Raw genomic sequence first — 17,233 nt, forward strand, 5'->3', positions numbered from 1 at the left:
GCATTCAGCTATATGTTTTAGCCCTGCTGTGGTTCTTTGTACCAGTCTGTCACTACAAAGCTGTGTTAAATAGCCAGCCCAGAAATTTCTGACAGTGGCTCTGTGTACCATGTTCTATGCTATTGTCTTATCTATGCCAAAAGGTCTTAATGAGGCAGAAGGTAATAAAGGTTTCTGTACCTGGGTGGTCACTAGTTAGCAGAATGCCCCATAGATCACTGCTGTACCTTGCACAGGCGTCTTAACTAGCCTTTATTTGGGCAGATGGGGAAAAAGGATGATATGCAGCAAATTTAGCACTGTCTTACTCTGTGAAGAGCTTAGCCAAATATTAGGGTACATGTGAGAGTGCTTAGCACTTTGCTGGAAAAGGCTTGTGGCATTTTAAAATGACACTTAAAATATTATCAGTAGAATGCATTTCAGAAATGGCTGTAGCCTCTAGCAGTGCCTAATGATTCTTAGTTCTAACACAAATCCAATTCAAAGGCTAAAAAGGGTGTAGCATAGAAGGTTCTGGGAGTTCTGGTCCATGCAGAATCTCTTATATTAATTGAAATGGTCTTATAGCACCCAAAAAACAGAGAAAAAAATCACAAAATAGCTAAAAATAGGGCTGACATTCTCCTAAGTGAAAGTATAAATAAACAAAAGGGAGTTTGTTTTAGAAATACTTGGGTATACTTAGAAATATTAGGTAACCAAAATGTCACTGAAATCTCCAACGTAGTCTAGGTATTTTCAGAATAAATATGCATATTACTTGCTTGCATTTTATGCCCTTTTCATCTACCATTTATGGTTAATTTTGGATGGCAATTTATTTGTTGGAACCTACTCTGGTAATCTTGTTAATTTTAAATCTGAAAGAAAAAATACTGCTGGACACTACAGAAAATAAAGTGGTACAAGCTACTTCAGGCATGTTTAATATTCTCTAAGCACAGCACTGCAAAGCCTATGCATGCTTTAAAAATTCCTCTGAATGTTTTCTTAGGCCCTGCTCTTTGGCAAAGGGTGATTTTTGTGCTCCGTGAGAGCTGATTAACAGAGAAGAGTTTTGAATGCAGGGCTTGGAGTGAAGAATTATCACTGCATCCAAAATGGATCAAATTATAGCCAGTACAATAAAACAGTAAAACAGTTCCTTCATCAGACTATTCTGAGAGCAAGACAGCCTTTATTCATCTTTTCTGACACTATTTTAAAATATGAACAAATGTCCATCTCTTCTCCTTTCCCACTGCAATACCATGTTCATTTTCTATTCCTCTTGTTTGCTACTGTCTTGTTACTTTTCTTCCTCAATACTTTTTTCTCTTTCCCTGGCCTGTATCTTAAAAATGTCTTTCCTCAGGCTGACAAGCGGAGTTTGCCAGATTCAGACAAAGCCATTTTGGATATTCTGGAGCATGACCGTAAAGAGGCACTAGAAGATCGTCATGAATTAGTTAACAAGATCTTTAATCTCCAAGAGGAGATTCGTCATGTTGAGGACTTGAGAGATAAGGTGAGAAATAGGATAGGAAGATGGAATATCTCGGGCTAGTACCCAAAAGACCTCTGAGAGCAGTGGTGGTTAACAGTGTGTCATTTCCAGTATCTTGAAGAGAAAGAAGATTTGGAGTTAAAGTGTTCAACACTAGGAAAAGACTGTGAGATGTACAAGCACCGTATGAACACTGTGATGATACAGCTAGAAGAGGTGGAAAAGGAGCGAGACCAGGTATCTAACAGTTGAAGTGGGGAAAATTACTTGCAAAGGCCTGTATCTCATATGTGTCACTTTGGGGAATTTTGGGTAATCAGACCCAAAATACCATTAAAAAATATACAGTTACAAGAAATTCTACTTGTTGGAATTTGTATTGCAGTAATTAAACATAAGATAATATTGGGTTGTTTCCACAGCATAGCATCTGGCAGGCAGGACCAAGATCGTAACAACAGCTACTGCAGGCTTTTGTATTAGTGTCAAGTCATCTGGTTTGCACTCTGGAGCATTTTGCCACCAACCAAGAGGGAGCTGGAAATGAACCACCCTCATCATCATAATTTTTAATGGTACTACTGTGGCACATCCTCATCCTAACTGCTGTGTTAATTGGTGAATGGTTACCAGATCTGAAGTCCCCGTTCCAAACACCATACAAACAAACCCAGCAGGAGAAGGTACCTGGTGCCCAGGTGCAAAAGAGGTTTCTTCTCTCCACTGCAGGCATTCCGCTCACGTGATGAGGCTCAGACACAGTATTCACATTGTCTTATTGAAAAAGATAAATACAGGAAGCAGATTCGAGAGCTGGAGGAGAGAAATGATGAACTCCGAATTGAGGTGGTTCGGAAAGAAGCTTGCATTGTTAACCTGGAGTGCAAACTCCGACGGCTGTCTAAGGACAATAACTTTCACGACCAGGTAGGGCTGAGGAAGAGAGACACAAGTTCTCTCTTTAAGCTTGCTTTTAAAAACACTTTGATGTGGAAGGGAGAGGGGACTTTTTTAATTCTCTCTGTGAATTAACTGAAAAAAATAACCTCCTTCTACTAAATGTCAGTGTTGTGAGTTCTTCAGTACAGTGGGGTTCAAGTTGTCTGTGCAATGCACATAGCTTCTCACAGGCTGGCATTCCACAACTGGATTTTACATGGAAGGGAAAGAAACACAGAAAGACAATTTATTTCTATACTGGGGTAGAAACTACAAATACGTGCCCCACTGAACAGAAATTCCCACAAATGTCGATCTGAATTACTGATTTGGGTCTGGAGCCACATTCTGCGTGAGGTTCTGAAGCACTGGCATCACAGAAAGTTCAATCAGATTACTCTAAAGGGAGGTTATGAGGAGTTGTGCCAAACTGGTCTCAGAAGTAAAGTGTTTCCTTCTGATCTTCAGAGTCTGCCACGGAATCTACCCATTACCATTATCTCCCAGACATTTGGAACTCCTAGCCCAAAAGCCAATGGTCAGGAGGCAGATGACTCCTCCACTTCTGAAGAGTCTCCAGAAGACAACAAATTCTTCTTGCCTGATCAAGCGCGACTCAAGAGGAGAGTGAATCTAAAGGGAATCCAGGTGTGTCTTAATATGAGGCTGGAATGATATAGTGCAGGGACTGTTAGAACTAAGAGATATAATACATGTTGCAGTCATGCCTCTGAAAGTGCTGTGCTATAAAGATAAGAACAGATTTGTATATGATAGTGAGCTGTCAGTTTTTGCCCTGTAGTGATTTGCATCTTGAGGAGCAGATATAATCAGGCTTCCGAGGCCATTTTCTGCCCTTTCTCCCTATTTTGTGTATTCTCCTTGCTTCTGCTGTTCATTCACATTCTTGGAGAGTTGTCAATAAATCGATCCTTTGCCTTCTTAACAGTAGTGAAAAAAAATGACATAATGCCCAAAGTCCAGTGCACAAGTAACTGAAGGTGGAAAATGAAGCATTGGTGGAAAAGCTCACATCAGCTGGAAGAAATAATAGAAAGAAATGGACACAATCTAGAGCAAAATTAACTGCGTAATTTAGAATTAAATTATGGCAATTTCCTCTTACTTAAGAGTAAGGAGTAGCATGAGTTAGGTCCACGATTTCCACGACTAGCTGCATTCGTACAGCTATGATCTGATTCATGAATAGTAAAAAATATACAATCTAACATTCAGGGGTTTGAAGTTCTCTTTCCTTTCATCTGCATTTGAATTCTGCCTGCCCTTTATAACCTTTTTGAGCTCTGACTGTCATTATTACTTATGGCAATAGAGCTGCATTTTTTACATTGCACATTCCAAAAGGATGCCTGTTGTATTAACAGCTGCCTGAAACCAGCCCCAAGGCACCCACTTCACCTTTTGTCTCTTTGTTCCCTCCACAGAACCTGGAAATTGCCCGGCATTTGAGCCAGACTTCTAAAAGTAGCTAGGTAGCTAACCCTCGTTCACTGCAGTGGCATTTAGATATCTACATATCTTCTAAATTTTGGGCCTTGTTCAAGGGAGGGCAAATTTATTGCAGCATAACAGTAAAAAAAGGGGTGAAAATATCTGGTTTACAGCGTATGGCAAATATTCTGCATTTCTGCTGATTTTTGTCCTCTTTCTCTTAGATAAATCCAAGAGCTAAATCCCCTGTCAGCATGAACAAAACATCAGAGTTTCAAGGTCAGAAAGAGCATCCATGTCCTTCCTCCTTTTCTGTTGCTTTGTCTCATTCACTTAATCTCTTTAAGTTGTTTTAACAAATATGCCAGGCAGGGAAATCCTTAACTAAGTCCAAGTCAGTAAAAAAGACACTTTCTCTCATAGTGAACAATGTAATAATTTAAACAGTCAAGATCTCTACCTGAATGTCCTCTCCATCCAAAGATACCTCCAGAGGTATCCCATACCTTACCTCAATTTTCTGTTTACTCAATTTTCCTTTTAGCTTACAAAAATTTTGATGTCATCAGTGTAATACCTGTACTAAAAGTCATTATACTATTCTCTTTTTGCTGTTGGAAAAAAAGCTGAAAAGACCCTAATCTAGTGATGACCTAATGAGTTCCTTTGTCCTTCAGAAAAAAGGAATTAATTTTAAATCTAAAGCACTGCAGAGGTTGGGGGGAGGAGCGTTGACCTACCCAACAGCCAGCTGCCAAGTTACCAAATTAGTTGCTGTATACTCATGTTTGAGCTGCTCCTAATTCCTCTTATTTATGTAACGCTGCTCTTGAACCAGACACCATCTTAGGCAGCACTTCCTTTATTTGTTATGTGTGGCAGCATGCTCACTGTTGTACAAAATGTGATGGGAAACATGGTTCCTGCTGCAAGATACTGCATGTTAAACAGCATGTTTGGTATCAGGTAACATGCAACATTAGTACAAATTAGAGGTGCTGAGGAAGGGAAGGAGTCCACAAAGATTCACACTGTGCTACCTAGGGCTGCTGAGGGATCTCATGCTTTTTGGTCCCTGTTCTAAAGCTTTTGTTATAAAAAAAGTGTAATTCAGTGAGCCAACCTTATTGCAGACTACCAGATTCAGATGATGAAGTTGAAACATAAATTAATAAAACAATCCTTCTTTAATTTGTCAAACAGCATTCATAGATCTAATAAAAACCTGCAGGACAGAGTTGAAAGAAAAAGTTGGCAAGAGGCTGTCCAGAGTGGCGTGCATTTCTGTACTTTGGGAAGCTGGCGGGGAAGAAAAGGGAGCCAGAGCTGCAGGGCACAGAGTGCTTCCTGAGGCCTCTGTCCAGTGCAGGGTGGGGAAACAATATAAGCTGAAAGGGAAAGATAATCCTAAGTGTTGTTGCAAATCTGTGAAAGACTCTGTATTGAAAGTGATCTGACGTAATTTTCTCTGGTGTCTATTTTTCTCTGTCATCTGTGAGCGCAGCAGTCAGGACACAGGATGAAGATGGGGCTGATGCCAGCAATGGCCGCACAGACACGAGTTCCTCTAATTCTGTTTCTATCAGTAACTCCATCAGCAGCTGTGAAGTCAGCAAAATTGTAAGGAGCCTTCCGATGCCCCTTGCCTGTCTACGACCGTCTCTCCTAATGTGGTTCAGAGCTTTCACAACCCAGTATTAGCACTTCACTAGCATCCCAGCTGTTATCACATTCAAGGCCCTTGTCAGAGGCTCCCTTAATCCTTTTACCAGCATTTTGTTGGAACCATGTTATTAGCCTTTTCCAAAATCACAGAATTGGTTTATGTTTATTTAAAGATATTTCAAAGGTATTTATGACCTCTTGCTGTCTCCTTATGCCATTTCACATTTACTGTTAGAAGGAAGAGATTTGCTTTAAAAGCTGCTTTGTAATTTATTTAAGAAAATTATCAGGGCTTTTTTGAGTTCTGTAATGCTTTTCCTGTCTATAAGTAACAGTGAGTGAGAAAAGGGGTGCAGATCACAGCTGGAAATTTCTGCATACCATAGCCAAACCATTTCTTCCCTGCTTGCTGTATCCCCATAATCTCCCAAGGTAGATATTCCATTATACATATGTGAGCACTGACACAGCAGGGCAAGCAGACAGAAAGAGTGCTCTTGCAGAGTGTTAATAACAAAGAACAAAACATCTTTCTAGAACACCATGAAAGATGCTGCCCCCAGGAAATGAAAATTATATCCAAGAATAGCCAGGAAAGAACTCCCTGCCTCTCATAATAAGCTTAGCTGAGTTAGGAATATCCTTTGGAATATCCATTGGATATTCAGCTGACTTATACTGTCTTCCCTGTAGTACAATTTAGTTTCCAGTGTACTAGATTAATAAGTTAATATATGGAAATCTGTATTTTTCTTCTTCATTCCTACTATTTATATATATAAGTATACATACGTTCTACTTATCTTCCTCTTCCTCCTATATGTCAGCTGTGCAACACATACTCCACACATCAAGGGTAAAGTTAAAATTCTTTGGTAAATCAGCCAGTCTGTGGTCACAGAAAAAGGTACTGTGCCAGCACACAAGCTGTGCGTATCGCTACAGTACTGGAATATATGGATATGAAAGCTCTTGTATGTAGCATTCTGCGCATATAGAATCAATTTTTCTTACTGTTGCGTGTGCTTCACAGTGCAGAGTACCACTGGCAAGTGAGCAGGTTAATGCTTCTGTAAGTTAGAAATGATAGCCCGTTTAAGACAGATAACCTTTCTGTGGCTTTTCTTTTTTTAAAAGCAAACCCTGAGAAATCGCAATGACAGTATCATGTCTACCACTCCTGAGCCTCCAGGAAATGATTCAATAGTCCGACGTTGCAAAGAGGATGCCCCTCATTGCAGGTAGGTAGCCATGCTGGTGAAATATGCCTGGAACTGTTTTCACAAGGGGGAGGCAAAAATGGCCTTACATGTCCTTGTGTCTGTCTCTAGTTGGAGAGCTTCTATTAAGCAGCAGGACTGACTTTCTAAACTTCTCAGGGGTGCAGTCCTTCACCCCTAATTTTGTCCAAAACACTTGGGAGTCTCTGATAGTTCATCTGGGATGAATGACACAGTGATACCGCTGCAGCATTGACTTTTTAAATGTATATAATAAGAAACTACTGAAATGACTGGGCACCAGTGCTATTGGAGAATGTGCTCTACCTCTGTAGACTGATACGGCTTCACTTGTTGCTTCTCAGCTCCATCCTGCCTGCGTCTGTGTCCCTCTCACAGCCCCTCCTTCTCCTCTGTAAACTGCCAAAATAGAGCAGAGATGCTTGAATGTCTGTGAGGAATAGTGGGGGAGAAGTGGAGGAGGGAAGTTTTTTTTGTCCGGCTCAGGACTCTGTATCTCAGCATAGCGATGAGGGGAGAGAGGTGCATTGCCCTCTGCTTCACCTGCTGCTGCAGCTTCCACTTCTGTCTGGTCATGGCGCTGAGGACTTCCCCGGGGAGTGAAATCAGCTCAGCTGGGGAATGGGAAGTTACTGACAGGAAGGAGAGAGACCTTGCTTGCCTTGCAGTCCCCTAAATGGCACTGGCCCCTTTTCTAAAAGGTTTATAGCACTGCAGTACTTGGACGTACTGTTTTGATGTTGGTGTCAATAGCATCAGTGTTTGTATCAGAAACTTCAGAAGATACAAATGCATTCCGTAAAGGTCCCAAGGAGAAGGAGAAAAGAACAAAGCCCAGGCAAACTGATTTGGAAGAAAGCAATATATGTGGAGGGTTTAGGTCTTTATTAGATCTATGTTTTAGATCTAATCTTTACTAGAACTTTATTTAGATTTTTAATGCTTTTCAAAACAAACTCGTCTCTGGCAGACTGCCGTTTTTGCCTGTCTTCCTCTGTGTAAAGCTTTGCAAGAAAGCTTTCCACTGTGGGCATCCTCAGCTAGTTCTCCCACACAATTTTCTAGGCTGCTGAGGATTTAGGCAGAGTTTACTCTAGTCTTCCTTAGGTTCTCCTGTATTGTCTTCCAAGCCCCTTTTTAAAGTGTGTTGCATTGATTCAAGGTGGAGAAAAAGGCTTGTTTTGTTAATGATTTGAATGTTTCATGTGTCAGATGCTTAACTTGAAAAGCCTTTGGCATGCCTGAACATTTAAATATTTGCAGTATTTTACAGAATGCAGTAAAGATTACTCATCTTGTGGACTTATTTCACTATAGCTCTGACTATACCCTGTTCCATATGCTACGGCACTGGAAGACTGAGTTGTACTGAAAACTGAAAATTCTCCTCGCATTAGATACTCTTTCCCACTGGCATGTGGAAGGAAAAGGTACCCAGGAGCAAGGTCTGAACATGGCCTTTCTTTTTTGAGCTAATAATCACTAAAGTCAAGTAACTCAAGAGCATGCCCCGAAGTTCACTATAGTTTATAATTAGCCTGCTAAGCTTTTTTTCACTTGTTTGTGAACGTAATCCAAAATAATTGCTATTTGCATGCCAAGTTGCAGCTTTCACAGTTCGTCTGATCTTTATTTGTGTGAAAAAAAAGTGAGATCATAATTTAATATGTAGGAAAAGGTGTATTATTTCCCTGCTTCTGCATGGTGTAAAAATAGCTGATTCTCCCCAGACTGGCTGCAAAAATTCACCCTTCACCTGAAGCCAAATATGCAGAATATCAGCTCTGCAGGAGACCTACAAATCCTTCTGAATGGGAAAAACAACAAGCTGTTATTTAAACAGCTTTGCAACCAAAGGACGTGCTTTAATGAAGTCCTTCTAGGGAAGCAGACAGGTCACTCACTTGGCTGTACATCCTCAAGAGCAATATAAGAGCAAAATTTTGGTGAATTTTAACTGTTTGTGTTTAAGGCCAGCCAATCCAGTCACCCTTAACAGGAAAACTTGTGTTGGTGGGAGCTGGACTGAGACCAGAGCTGTGGCATAAGAGTTTCTGTGCAAACCTGGGTACCCCTTGCCATTCTGTTACTGTAGGTATCTGGGTAACCATGTGAGGTACCATTAAGCTGTTATAAAATGCCTCAAGGATTTAAAATCAAGCAGGTAAATTACTCCTTCACTGCTGCACCTCAGTCACTTCCCTTGCATTCACTCTGTCCATCAGTGAGCTTCTGACATTTTTGATCTATTGTGGAAAAAACCCCATGCTGCAGCATATATACAGCAGGTATTATGCAACCATTTATCTCAGTGCTGAAGCAGGTGTGGTGTAAGTCACACATACAAGACCATCAGTCAGCAGCTTCCCTTTGTTTTCAGCAATATCTTCATTCCCTCACTGCTGTTAGCAATTCTTCCTTCTGAATCTTCTTGCCATTTCAGATGCTTCCCATGTTGGCTGACACATACTCTCTTCCTGCCATCTTCCTACTTCTCCCCTGGGCCCACAAGTGTGATACTTGCTTATTTTTTTTTGCAGCTGCACCATTGCCTGATGCAACACCTCCAACATCTTTCTTTTTCACAGAGAAAGTTCCTCCTTCAGAACTTAATGAAACCTGCTGAAAGATGGAAAGTGAGCAGCTTTCCCTCTCTCTTTTCCATTATCTCATGCTTTGTTTTTAATTCCAGCCTGGTTGAAGAGGACAATGACAGCTTTGGATACGATGCTTTGGAGCTAGATGGTAAGCAAGAGGATATCGTGTATATAGTTTAACTATGAGATCTGTGTGATTAGCTCACCAGCTACAGATACTGTCAAATAATCAACTCGTGGTCTAAATAAGATGGGACACAGAGTCTAAGTAAAAATCAAACAGTTCATCATAACAAGAAAACAAAGGGGCAAATAAGGGTGAGAATAAGAAAGCAGCTATTCCTGAAGAACTAAGCAGGAGAAGGATTAGACTGAATGAATATATGGAATATGCTTGGCTGAGGTTTGCAGGTTTATAAGAAGACCTCCAGCCTTGAAATGAGGAAAGCATCAAACTGAGAGGGGAAGGAGTAAAGAAGACAGAGCCAGACTCTTCTCAGTGCTACCCAATGAAAGGAAAAGAGGCAATGGGCACTAACTACAGCAGCAATTCCTTTTAAACAGGGAAGAATAAAAAAAGTTTTTTTACTGTGAGGGTGGTCAAACACTGGAACAGGGTTGCCCGAGAGGTTGACTAGTCTATATCCTTGGAGATATTCAAAACCCAACTGGACAAGCCCTCTGCAATATCCTTTAGCTGACCCTGCTTTGAGCAGGGGGCTTGACTAGGCAGTCTTCAGAGGTCCTTTCTATCTTGCTGTTCTGTGAGAGTGATCAGGTAGGTCTGGTAAGCAAGACTGGCATTCCTTGCCATGGCTTGTGGACATGAATTATGCCTCTGCATCAGGAATTTCCTCCTTCAGCTTTGGCTGGGATTAATCAAACATCCATTTTCTCCTTTTCCGTCTTTGTCACTCTATCTAGGACTCATTTTCATTCTTGTTACTCTTTTCAGATGACAGTCATGACAGGCAGTCACATGGAGCTCCTTCGGTGCACTCTTCCTCTTCTTCTCATCAGTCGGAAGGCGTGGATGCCTATGAACTTGAGCATGTCAACTCCATATTTAGAAAGTTCTCTCTGGAAAGGTATTTGAGATGCCAGTTTACCTACCTTGGACAGAGACTGAGGGGAAAGGATACTATAGTAGAGATCCCCCATTTATCTATTAGTTGCTGAAGATACAGTGGCAGGAATATGATGTTACAAGTTGTTATTTGACACAAATATCTCGTCATACTGTGCTAAGTCTTTACTTCATTCCATCAGCAGCAGTATAACATGTTGTTTTGGAGCCTGTAGACCAATGAAGGTCATCCTAAAATTTCAAAAACTTCAAGGCAGACAAAATATTCTAGAGGTTTAAATTTATCCTTGTGATCTTATTACCTTGCTGCCACAGGCTGCTAGGTGAGCTACTATTATACATCTGAGTTCTTTGGTCATGTCAGAGTACTTGAAGCTATCCAGATGCTCTTCTCCGGAACTTACGCAGTGATGAGGATTCCTACTGCTTGATAACACTAAAAGTTTATTTACATGTCTCTCATTTGTCATGCATGCATTTAACTCTGGAGTGGTAGCTAAAAGCTGAGATAACTAACTGTTACTTTCTTTCATGAACACAGGCCTTTTCGTCCCTCTGTCACATCTGTTGGTCGCATTAGAAACTCCTGCCATACTATCCAGCGCGTAACACTGAATGGAGACAGTCTCAATTCAGAAATCACTCTGATTGGGGGTAATGATAAAGGGAGCTTTATTAGCTCTGTCAAGACGGGATCACTTGCGGAGAAAGCAGGCCTTCGGGAGGGACACCAAATCCTCCTGGTGAGCATAGAATAATCAACAAATAGTATTGGATATCTGTCCACCTACATGCATGCACACTCGCCTTAATACTTGCCTTTGTTCCTTCTTTCATCTTGTTTTAATGAGAAAGCACATGACTCATGCAGAAGAAAATCTGCTATTGACTATGAAGATATGGGAGAACAGTATTTACGGTCATCCAACACATGCACACGCTTCTGCACTTTACAGTAGCTCTGATTGGAAGAGATTAGACCAACCAATGCTTTCTTTAACGCTGTATTGTATAGTGCCGCCCCTTTGAAAAGGCTGGAATGGGATTTGCTGTCAACTTCCCAGTACTTTCCTGCCTGAAAGGAAGTTCACGCTACTTAGCTTAGCATGATGACTCCTAAACCGTTCTTTAGACAGGCCTGTCTTGGGTCTGGACATGTTATAACAGAAATGGATACAGCTGCAATATGAATGGAAAGAAGGACTGCACACCTGCATAGCTGTCCCCAGCATTGCATAATCAGGAGTCTAACGGTGCTTCTGCTAAGTTGCACTTTGCTTAGTTTTCCCTCCATTACCAAAGTTCCCAAACCATTTTCCTGTTAAAATTACTCCAAGGGGAGAAAAACCTACAACTGATGTTCCTGTACTACTTACTACTGGGAAGCCTGGGGTTGTCAAAGAGCTACAGTTCTGTTGACTGCTAGCATTCCTAATTTGAGAGAAAAGAACCTAAATAACTAGAATGGAACCTGCATCCTGATATCAAAGTATCTGCATTGTTTAATCAGAAAAAGTTTATGCCGCTTTTAAAAAAATGGTATAATTGACTTGGAGATTGAACCTGCACTGGAGACTAATATTTATTTCATATCTAGTTGGAGGGCTGCATCAAAGGGGAAAATAAGAGTGTTCCCTTGGATACTTGCACAAAAGAAGAAGTTCACTGGACCATTCAGAGGTGCAGTGGTCCAGTAACACTCCAGTATAAATCAAATCATGAAGGTAAGACCAAAAGTGTTTCTCATCTAAAATAGTCTCAGGTCTATTATACTAACTGGTGTGGATGAGAATGACAGGACCAGAATATCCTTTGTATTGGTATAAATCTGAAGCATGTCCACTGGTGTTAATTATAGATACTCCGTGTAACTGCTCCGGCTTTTGGCTTTGTGACTGAGAAAAAAAAAACCCATATGCTTGTGACTACAACACTCTGAAGAATTTACATGGTGGGCCAATAACGACATGACTCAGAAAACACTTGCAAGCTTATTTTTATGTACAGTTTTCTGTAATCAAATGTGGTGAGCTAAATCATCTTCATCCAGCTGAAGTCGATTTACCATTTACCTGATGGAGTTGGTCTGTTTATTACCTTTGTGGCTTTATCTTATCTTTAACAGCTGGAGTTCATGTGTGGTGAACAGAATTTGATTTTAGTGTTCATGGCCTGTAATGATAATTTCAGGTTATGGATCAAAAATTACATTCCAAAATCCATTTTTTACTGGTGTGTATAAATTTGCAGGTTTTTTTTTTTTAATGCTGGTTAGAGAATTTCAGCTGCATACATCACACAGGAAGTGCTGTCTTTGATTTTCTTTGATGTTTTCAAAGGTAGGAAAAACTATTGCAATTTTTTTGAGCACCACTTAACTGCGGATAAAGCATGTTATAGATTGTGGGAGTGCCAATTAGAGCTAATAATAAAGGGAATAGCTTGTTAGTAAAATTGATGGCAGAACTCAGGCTGTACTTACAGGATAGAGCCATAGCCGTGTCTGCATCTTTGCTGAGAAGTTCTCTGTTTCACAGATCACGTGTGTAGTACTGAAAATGGAGTTACCGAAAAGTGTCATTGTGAGAATATTCTCACAGATTCTCATACGAACAGCTTAAGCTGTTTCTGAATCAATGCCCCATTGGTGTCTTTAAGGTGCAGGCCTGTGACCTCGTTGTAGCTAGTGTAACTAGCACTCTAGAAGTACAAACCCTCTCTCGGAGGAGCCTCAGATGTTTGTGCTGTTTGCTTCTCCCAGAGGATGCCCAGGAATGCAGCAATACTGAGGTCTGACCGGTAGCTGATCACGCTTCACCCCGTCCTTCGTTGCTGCAGGTTATCGGAAACTAGTGTCAGAACTGGATGAAGGGTTTATCACATCAGGGGACTCGTTTCATATCCGCTTGAATCTGAACATCTCCAGCCAGCTGGACTGCTGTTCCCTGTCAGTGAAATGTGATGAGATTGTTCATATTCTGGACACCATGTACCAGGGGAGGTGTGAGTGGCTGTGTGCCAGAGTCGATCCTTTCACGGACAAGGATCTGGAAACGGGGACCATTCCCAGCTACAGCAGGTAAGAGTAAAGCTGAGTGACCACAACTGAGAGCAGTGGTTCTGTAAATAAGGGAATTAATAACTGCTGTAAGGAAAGAGGTATATGCCTTAATTTTTGCGATAAGGCCTGGTGATGTTAAACTGTAATATGAACTATAAAGCTTTAGAAAGGAGACTCCAGATGTTACCTGAAAGAATAACGTGGGTTTCTCAAAAAGTAGCATAGAAAAATATGCCATGGAGATTCTTTAATCCTTAACTGCACTGCAGTCCTGCTCATTATTTTGTTCCTGCATTTACTGTGTGGTTCAGTCAGTCCTCACTGCTATTTCTATTTAATCTTTTCTGTAGGCACAGAGCCATTGAGTCCAGCCTTCTTCTGAGAGGTTTCAAAGGTATCTTGATATATGTCATTCCATCCTTTCTTTCAGAGCCCAGCAACTTCTTTTGGTGAAGCTGCAGCGGCTGATGCACAGAGGAAGCAGAGATGAGACAGAAAGCTCATATAATACCCTTCGGGCACTCCGGGTAAGTATCTACAAACAAGGTCTTTTCAACACCTCTGACTCCACTGCTACTTGTTCATTATGTTAATTTTACAGAAAGACCTGTGTACACTCTGTGTAGGTTTTGATTGTCCCAGGCAATGGGCACCTTATGTTTGCTCTAAATAACACTGTCCCTGGCAATGGACCTAGCTCCGGTGCACTATTAACCCTTTCAGCTATGAGGGAGTACACTTTAAAACTCTAATATCTGTTCTGTGTCTTAGTTAATCCTTTTCATTCTTCTCTGCCTGTAAGGCTGTAATGCATCTTGATATCCACATAAGGAAGAAGCTGTGTCCTTGGAGTTAATAATCAGAATTATTTCTTTCCTACTGTGAACAAGCATCTAATCCACAGAGCTGCCATTGTCCCATATTAGAAAGACCTATCTCTTCCAACCTACACGCTATGGAGAGAAGTGGGATTATCAGGTCTTCACACACAACAGCCCCGCCAATTTCTCCTTTTCCCTCAGTGAAAGTAATCTGATTGTTCTTTCCTTAGACCCAAGAATAACATCTTAAGATAATTAAAACTAACTTGCTGGTGTATTAGTTACCATAAATTATTTTTAGAGCTTGGGAGACATTTATGCTTCTAACATTTGCAGAGACACTGTAGCCACTGCTTGTATGTGATTTCAGTCAAGGTTAAGTGTCATGCAATTCCTTCTGTACTCCAGCCCCCTCTGATCAAAGGGACAGAGATCACTGGCAGAGATGCTAGTGAAAGCAAAAGCTTTGCATGCTATTTCTTGGTGCAGATATTACCTCTTTCATAAGCTATGGAGAGCAGTCTCCTGTAAAGAAAGGAATGTGGAAGAGCAATAACAGAAGCAGTGTTTCTCAGTGTAGGCCATGCTATGTCTACAGTTTGCTTAGGACATTGTATGTGGGATAGATATGAATCAATCACTATCCCTTTTATTGGAAAGAAAAAACATCTGCTTTTGCTTGTTCTGTTTTTTGAATGCTGTGATTTTAAAAGGAAACAAAAAGAGAGAGAGGAAGAAAAATGTTTTGTGTTATTTTTTACTAGAATACACTGCAGCCAGAGGAGCCTGCCCCACAGAATGACCCAAAAGCCAGCCCTCGCCTATCCAGAGCAAGCTTTCTTTTGGGCCAAATATTACAGGTAATAAGGTCCAAATTCTCAATGCAATGTCTGAAATAGTGGATCTGAACAGCAGATATTCTCAGGCTGTCCTACCCTCCCCAGAAACCCCACCTCAGGTATAGAGGTTGTATCGGGATTTCTTCTTATCAAAAAGAGTTTTAATATATGAAAAAGATGAATAAGTTGTGTTTTCTAACTGCTCTTGTGACGTGGGGTGTTTATTTTTAAGTGCATGCCTTCCATTACTAATGTAGCTTGATGAATCAACATATCTGCCATCAGAGGCTAAAATGTTTTTGCTTGAACCATAAGGACAAATCCATTGGACTAGACCAAATCCCCAAGTCTCTGTGAGATGAGGTTCCATCAGAAAATAGTCCTTTAATTGTAGGACAGTGACTCTGAGCACGACAGAGACTATGTGTGTGAAGGACAAAGAAGTCTTGTGAAGGAAGATGGTTGTGAAGGTTAGCTAATATACAGGAGGAGGAATTAATATTTGGATATAGTTGGGAGGATGGGTAATGAAAGCATAAAGCCTATTTCTTCATTTAAAAATGTGCCATTTGGGAGGTTTTAAGACTCTTTGGTACAGCAAAGAAGATGCCGAGTTTTGGGTATAACCTGTGATACATTTGTGCAATAGTCAGAGTGGGTATGTTACTCTGCTGTGGACACATCTGTGCTTGTACTGGTGATAGCAGAGAGCTCTGCAAAGAAAAAGATTGTGCCGCTTAAGAGCAGAGAACAAAATAAGAAATCCCAAAGGGGATTAACAAAGGCTCTGAATCAGATCTATGATATTTAAAGAGCCTTAGAATGCAGTTAGCAGATCCATGGAGTCTTGCCTTTGATAGACATAGGTAATTCAGATCTCATCGATAACGTGTGGGCTGATGAATACATGGGAGAATAAAGAATGTAAGAAATACGGGTCAAATCTCTTTGTTCACCTTTTCAGTTTGTCAGTAGGTCTGAAAACAAATATAAGCGTATGAATAGCAATGAGCGAGTCCGTATTGTCACTGGCTGGCCCTCTGATCTGGCACGGACCTCATCGGAAGCAAAGAAGCCACTGCCTGATAAACTGGAAGGTATGGATATAAGACTAATAGTTTTTATGCACGTGGCACTGATATAAAGACTGTCTACATAACAGCATGGCTGTGAAGAAATGTCATAGGTCTTTCCTATTACTTGCATCTATGGTCCACTCTGTGCAAAAATTTGACAGCATTTGTGACCAAAACACTGATTTTGCTAAAAGTTCTTGGAGCACTGAGCCATCATGAGCAAGCTTAGGAGACTGAAACTTCCTGTTTGGTTGGCAGTTCTTCCTAGGCCCTTCCTTGCTCTTTGTCCAAAAACATTTAACTCAAAGTAAGTCAAGCTAATAAGCAGATCGATTGCCCAAGTAAGCGTCCTGTTAAACTATAAAATAATCTCATGAAAGCAAAAGGCACTTGAATTTTTTAGTATTAGGTTGGACATCACACTACTGAATATATAGTAAAGACAACCCTGGCAAAAGAGGAAGGAGGACCAGTATGTCTAAGCATGTAATTTCTGGTTCATGTGTTTCTCCTTCTTTTTCTCCAAATACTGATGGAGAGGAAATCGGAGGATAAATGTGTTGTTCTTTACTCAGATTTGGATTCCGAAAGTGAAATCAATAAGAGGCTGAGTCTGATCCCTTATAGCTTGGTGAGACCTATCCACTGTGAGCGCAGGCGCCCTGTACTTTTCACCCCTACCATGCTTGCCAAGGCCTTGGTACAGAAGCTTCTCAACTCTGGAGGTGCCCTGGAATTCAACATATGCAAGCCAGGTAATGGAATAAAAGAGGACCATGACTGTTAGCCCTCAGTGTTGGAAATATGAACATTTATATATGTGTGTATATATATATATATATGCACGACATGTAGGGGCATGCACATGTGATAGTTGCTCAAAGTACTTCAAGTCACAACAGATATGTGTAGCTATAAATCCTGCTTTTTGAGAATATCTAAGATATTTGAATGTTTTTGAGGCAG

At 40.8% G+C, this 17,233-nt stretch overlaps 1 protein-coding gene across 3 annotated transcripts in view; it reads left to right on the forward strand.

Annotated features, from left to right (window-relative positions):
- Positions 1–17,233, forward strand: part of CARD11 (caspase recruitment domain family member 11) — a 53,910-nt gene that overhangs the window by 32,595 nt on the left and 4,082 nt on the right. For 2 of the 3 annotated variants that reach the window (XM_075104857.1, XM_075104854.1), the window contains 16 exons: positions 1,358–1,510; positions 1,601–1,726; positions 2,219–2,416; positions 2,897–3,076; positions 4,105–4,159; positions 5,385–5,500; positions 6,683–6,786; positions 9,479–9,531; positions 10,339–10,471; positions 11,012–11,213; positions 12,068–12,194; positions 13,309–13,549; positions 13,962–14,058; positions 15,117–15,212; positions 16,156–16,288; positions 16,843–17,022. In XM_075104857.1, the coding sequence (XP_074960958.1) occupies positions 1,358–1,510; positions 1,601–1,726; positions 2,219–2,416; positions 2,897–3,076; positions 4,105–4,159; positions 5,385–5,500; positions 6,683–6,786; positions 9,479–9,531; positions 10,339–10,471; positions 11,012–11,213; positions 12,068–12,194; positions 13,309–13,549; positions 13,962–14,058; positions 15,117–15,212; positions 16,156–16,288; positions 16,843–17,022 (2,194 nt within the window). The remainder of the gene's footprint in view (positions 1–1,357; positions 1,511–1,600; positions 1,727–2,218; positions 2,417–2,896; positions 3,077–4,104; positions 4,160–5,384; positions 5,501–6,682; positions 6,787–9,478; positions 9,532–10,338; positions 10,472–11,011; positions 11,214–12,067; positions 12,195–13,308; positions 13,550–13,961; positions 14,059–15,116; positions 15,213–16,155; positions 16,289–16,842; positions 17,023–17,233) is intronic. The other variant, XM_075104855.1, reaches the window with a different exon arrangement.

This window comes from Phalacrocorax aristotelis, chromosome 10 (genome assembly GCF_949628215.1).
Source record: "Phalacrocorax aristotelis chromosome 10, bGulAri2.1, whole genome shotgun sequence".
Taxonomy (NCBI): Eukaryota; Metazoa; Chordata; class Aves; order Suliformes; family Phalacrocoracidae; genus Phalacrocorax; species Phalacrocorax aristotelis.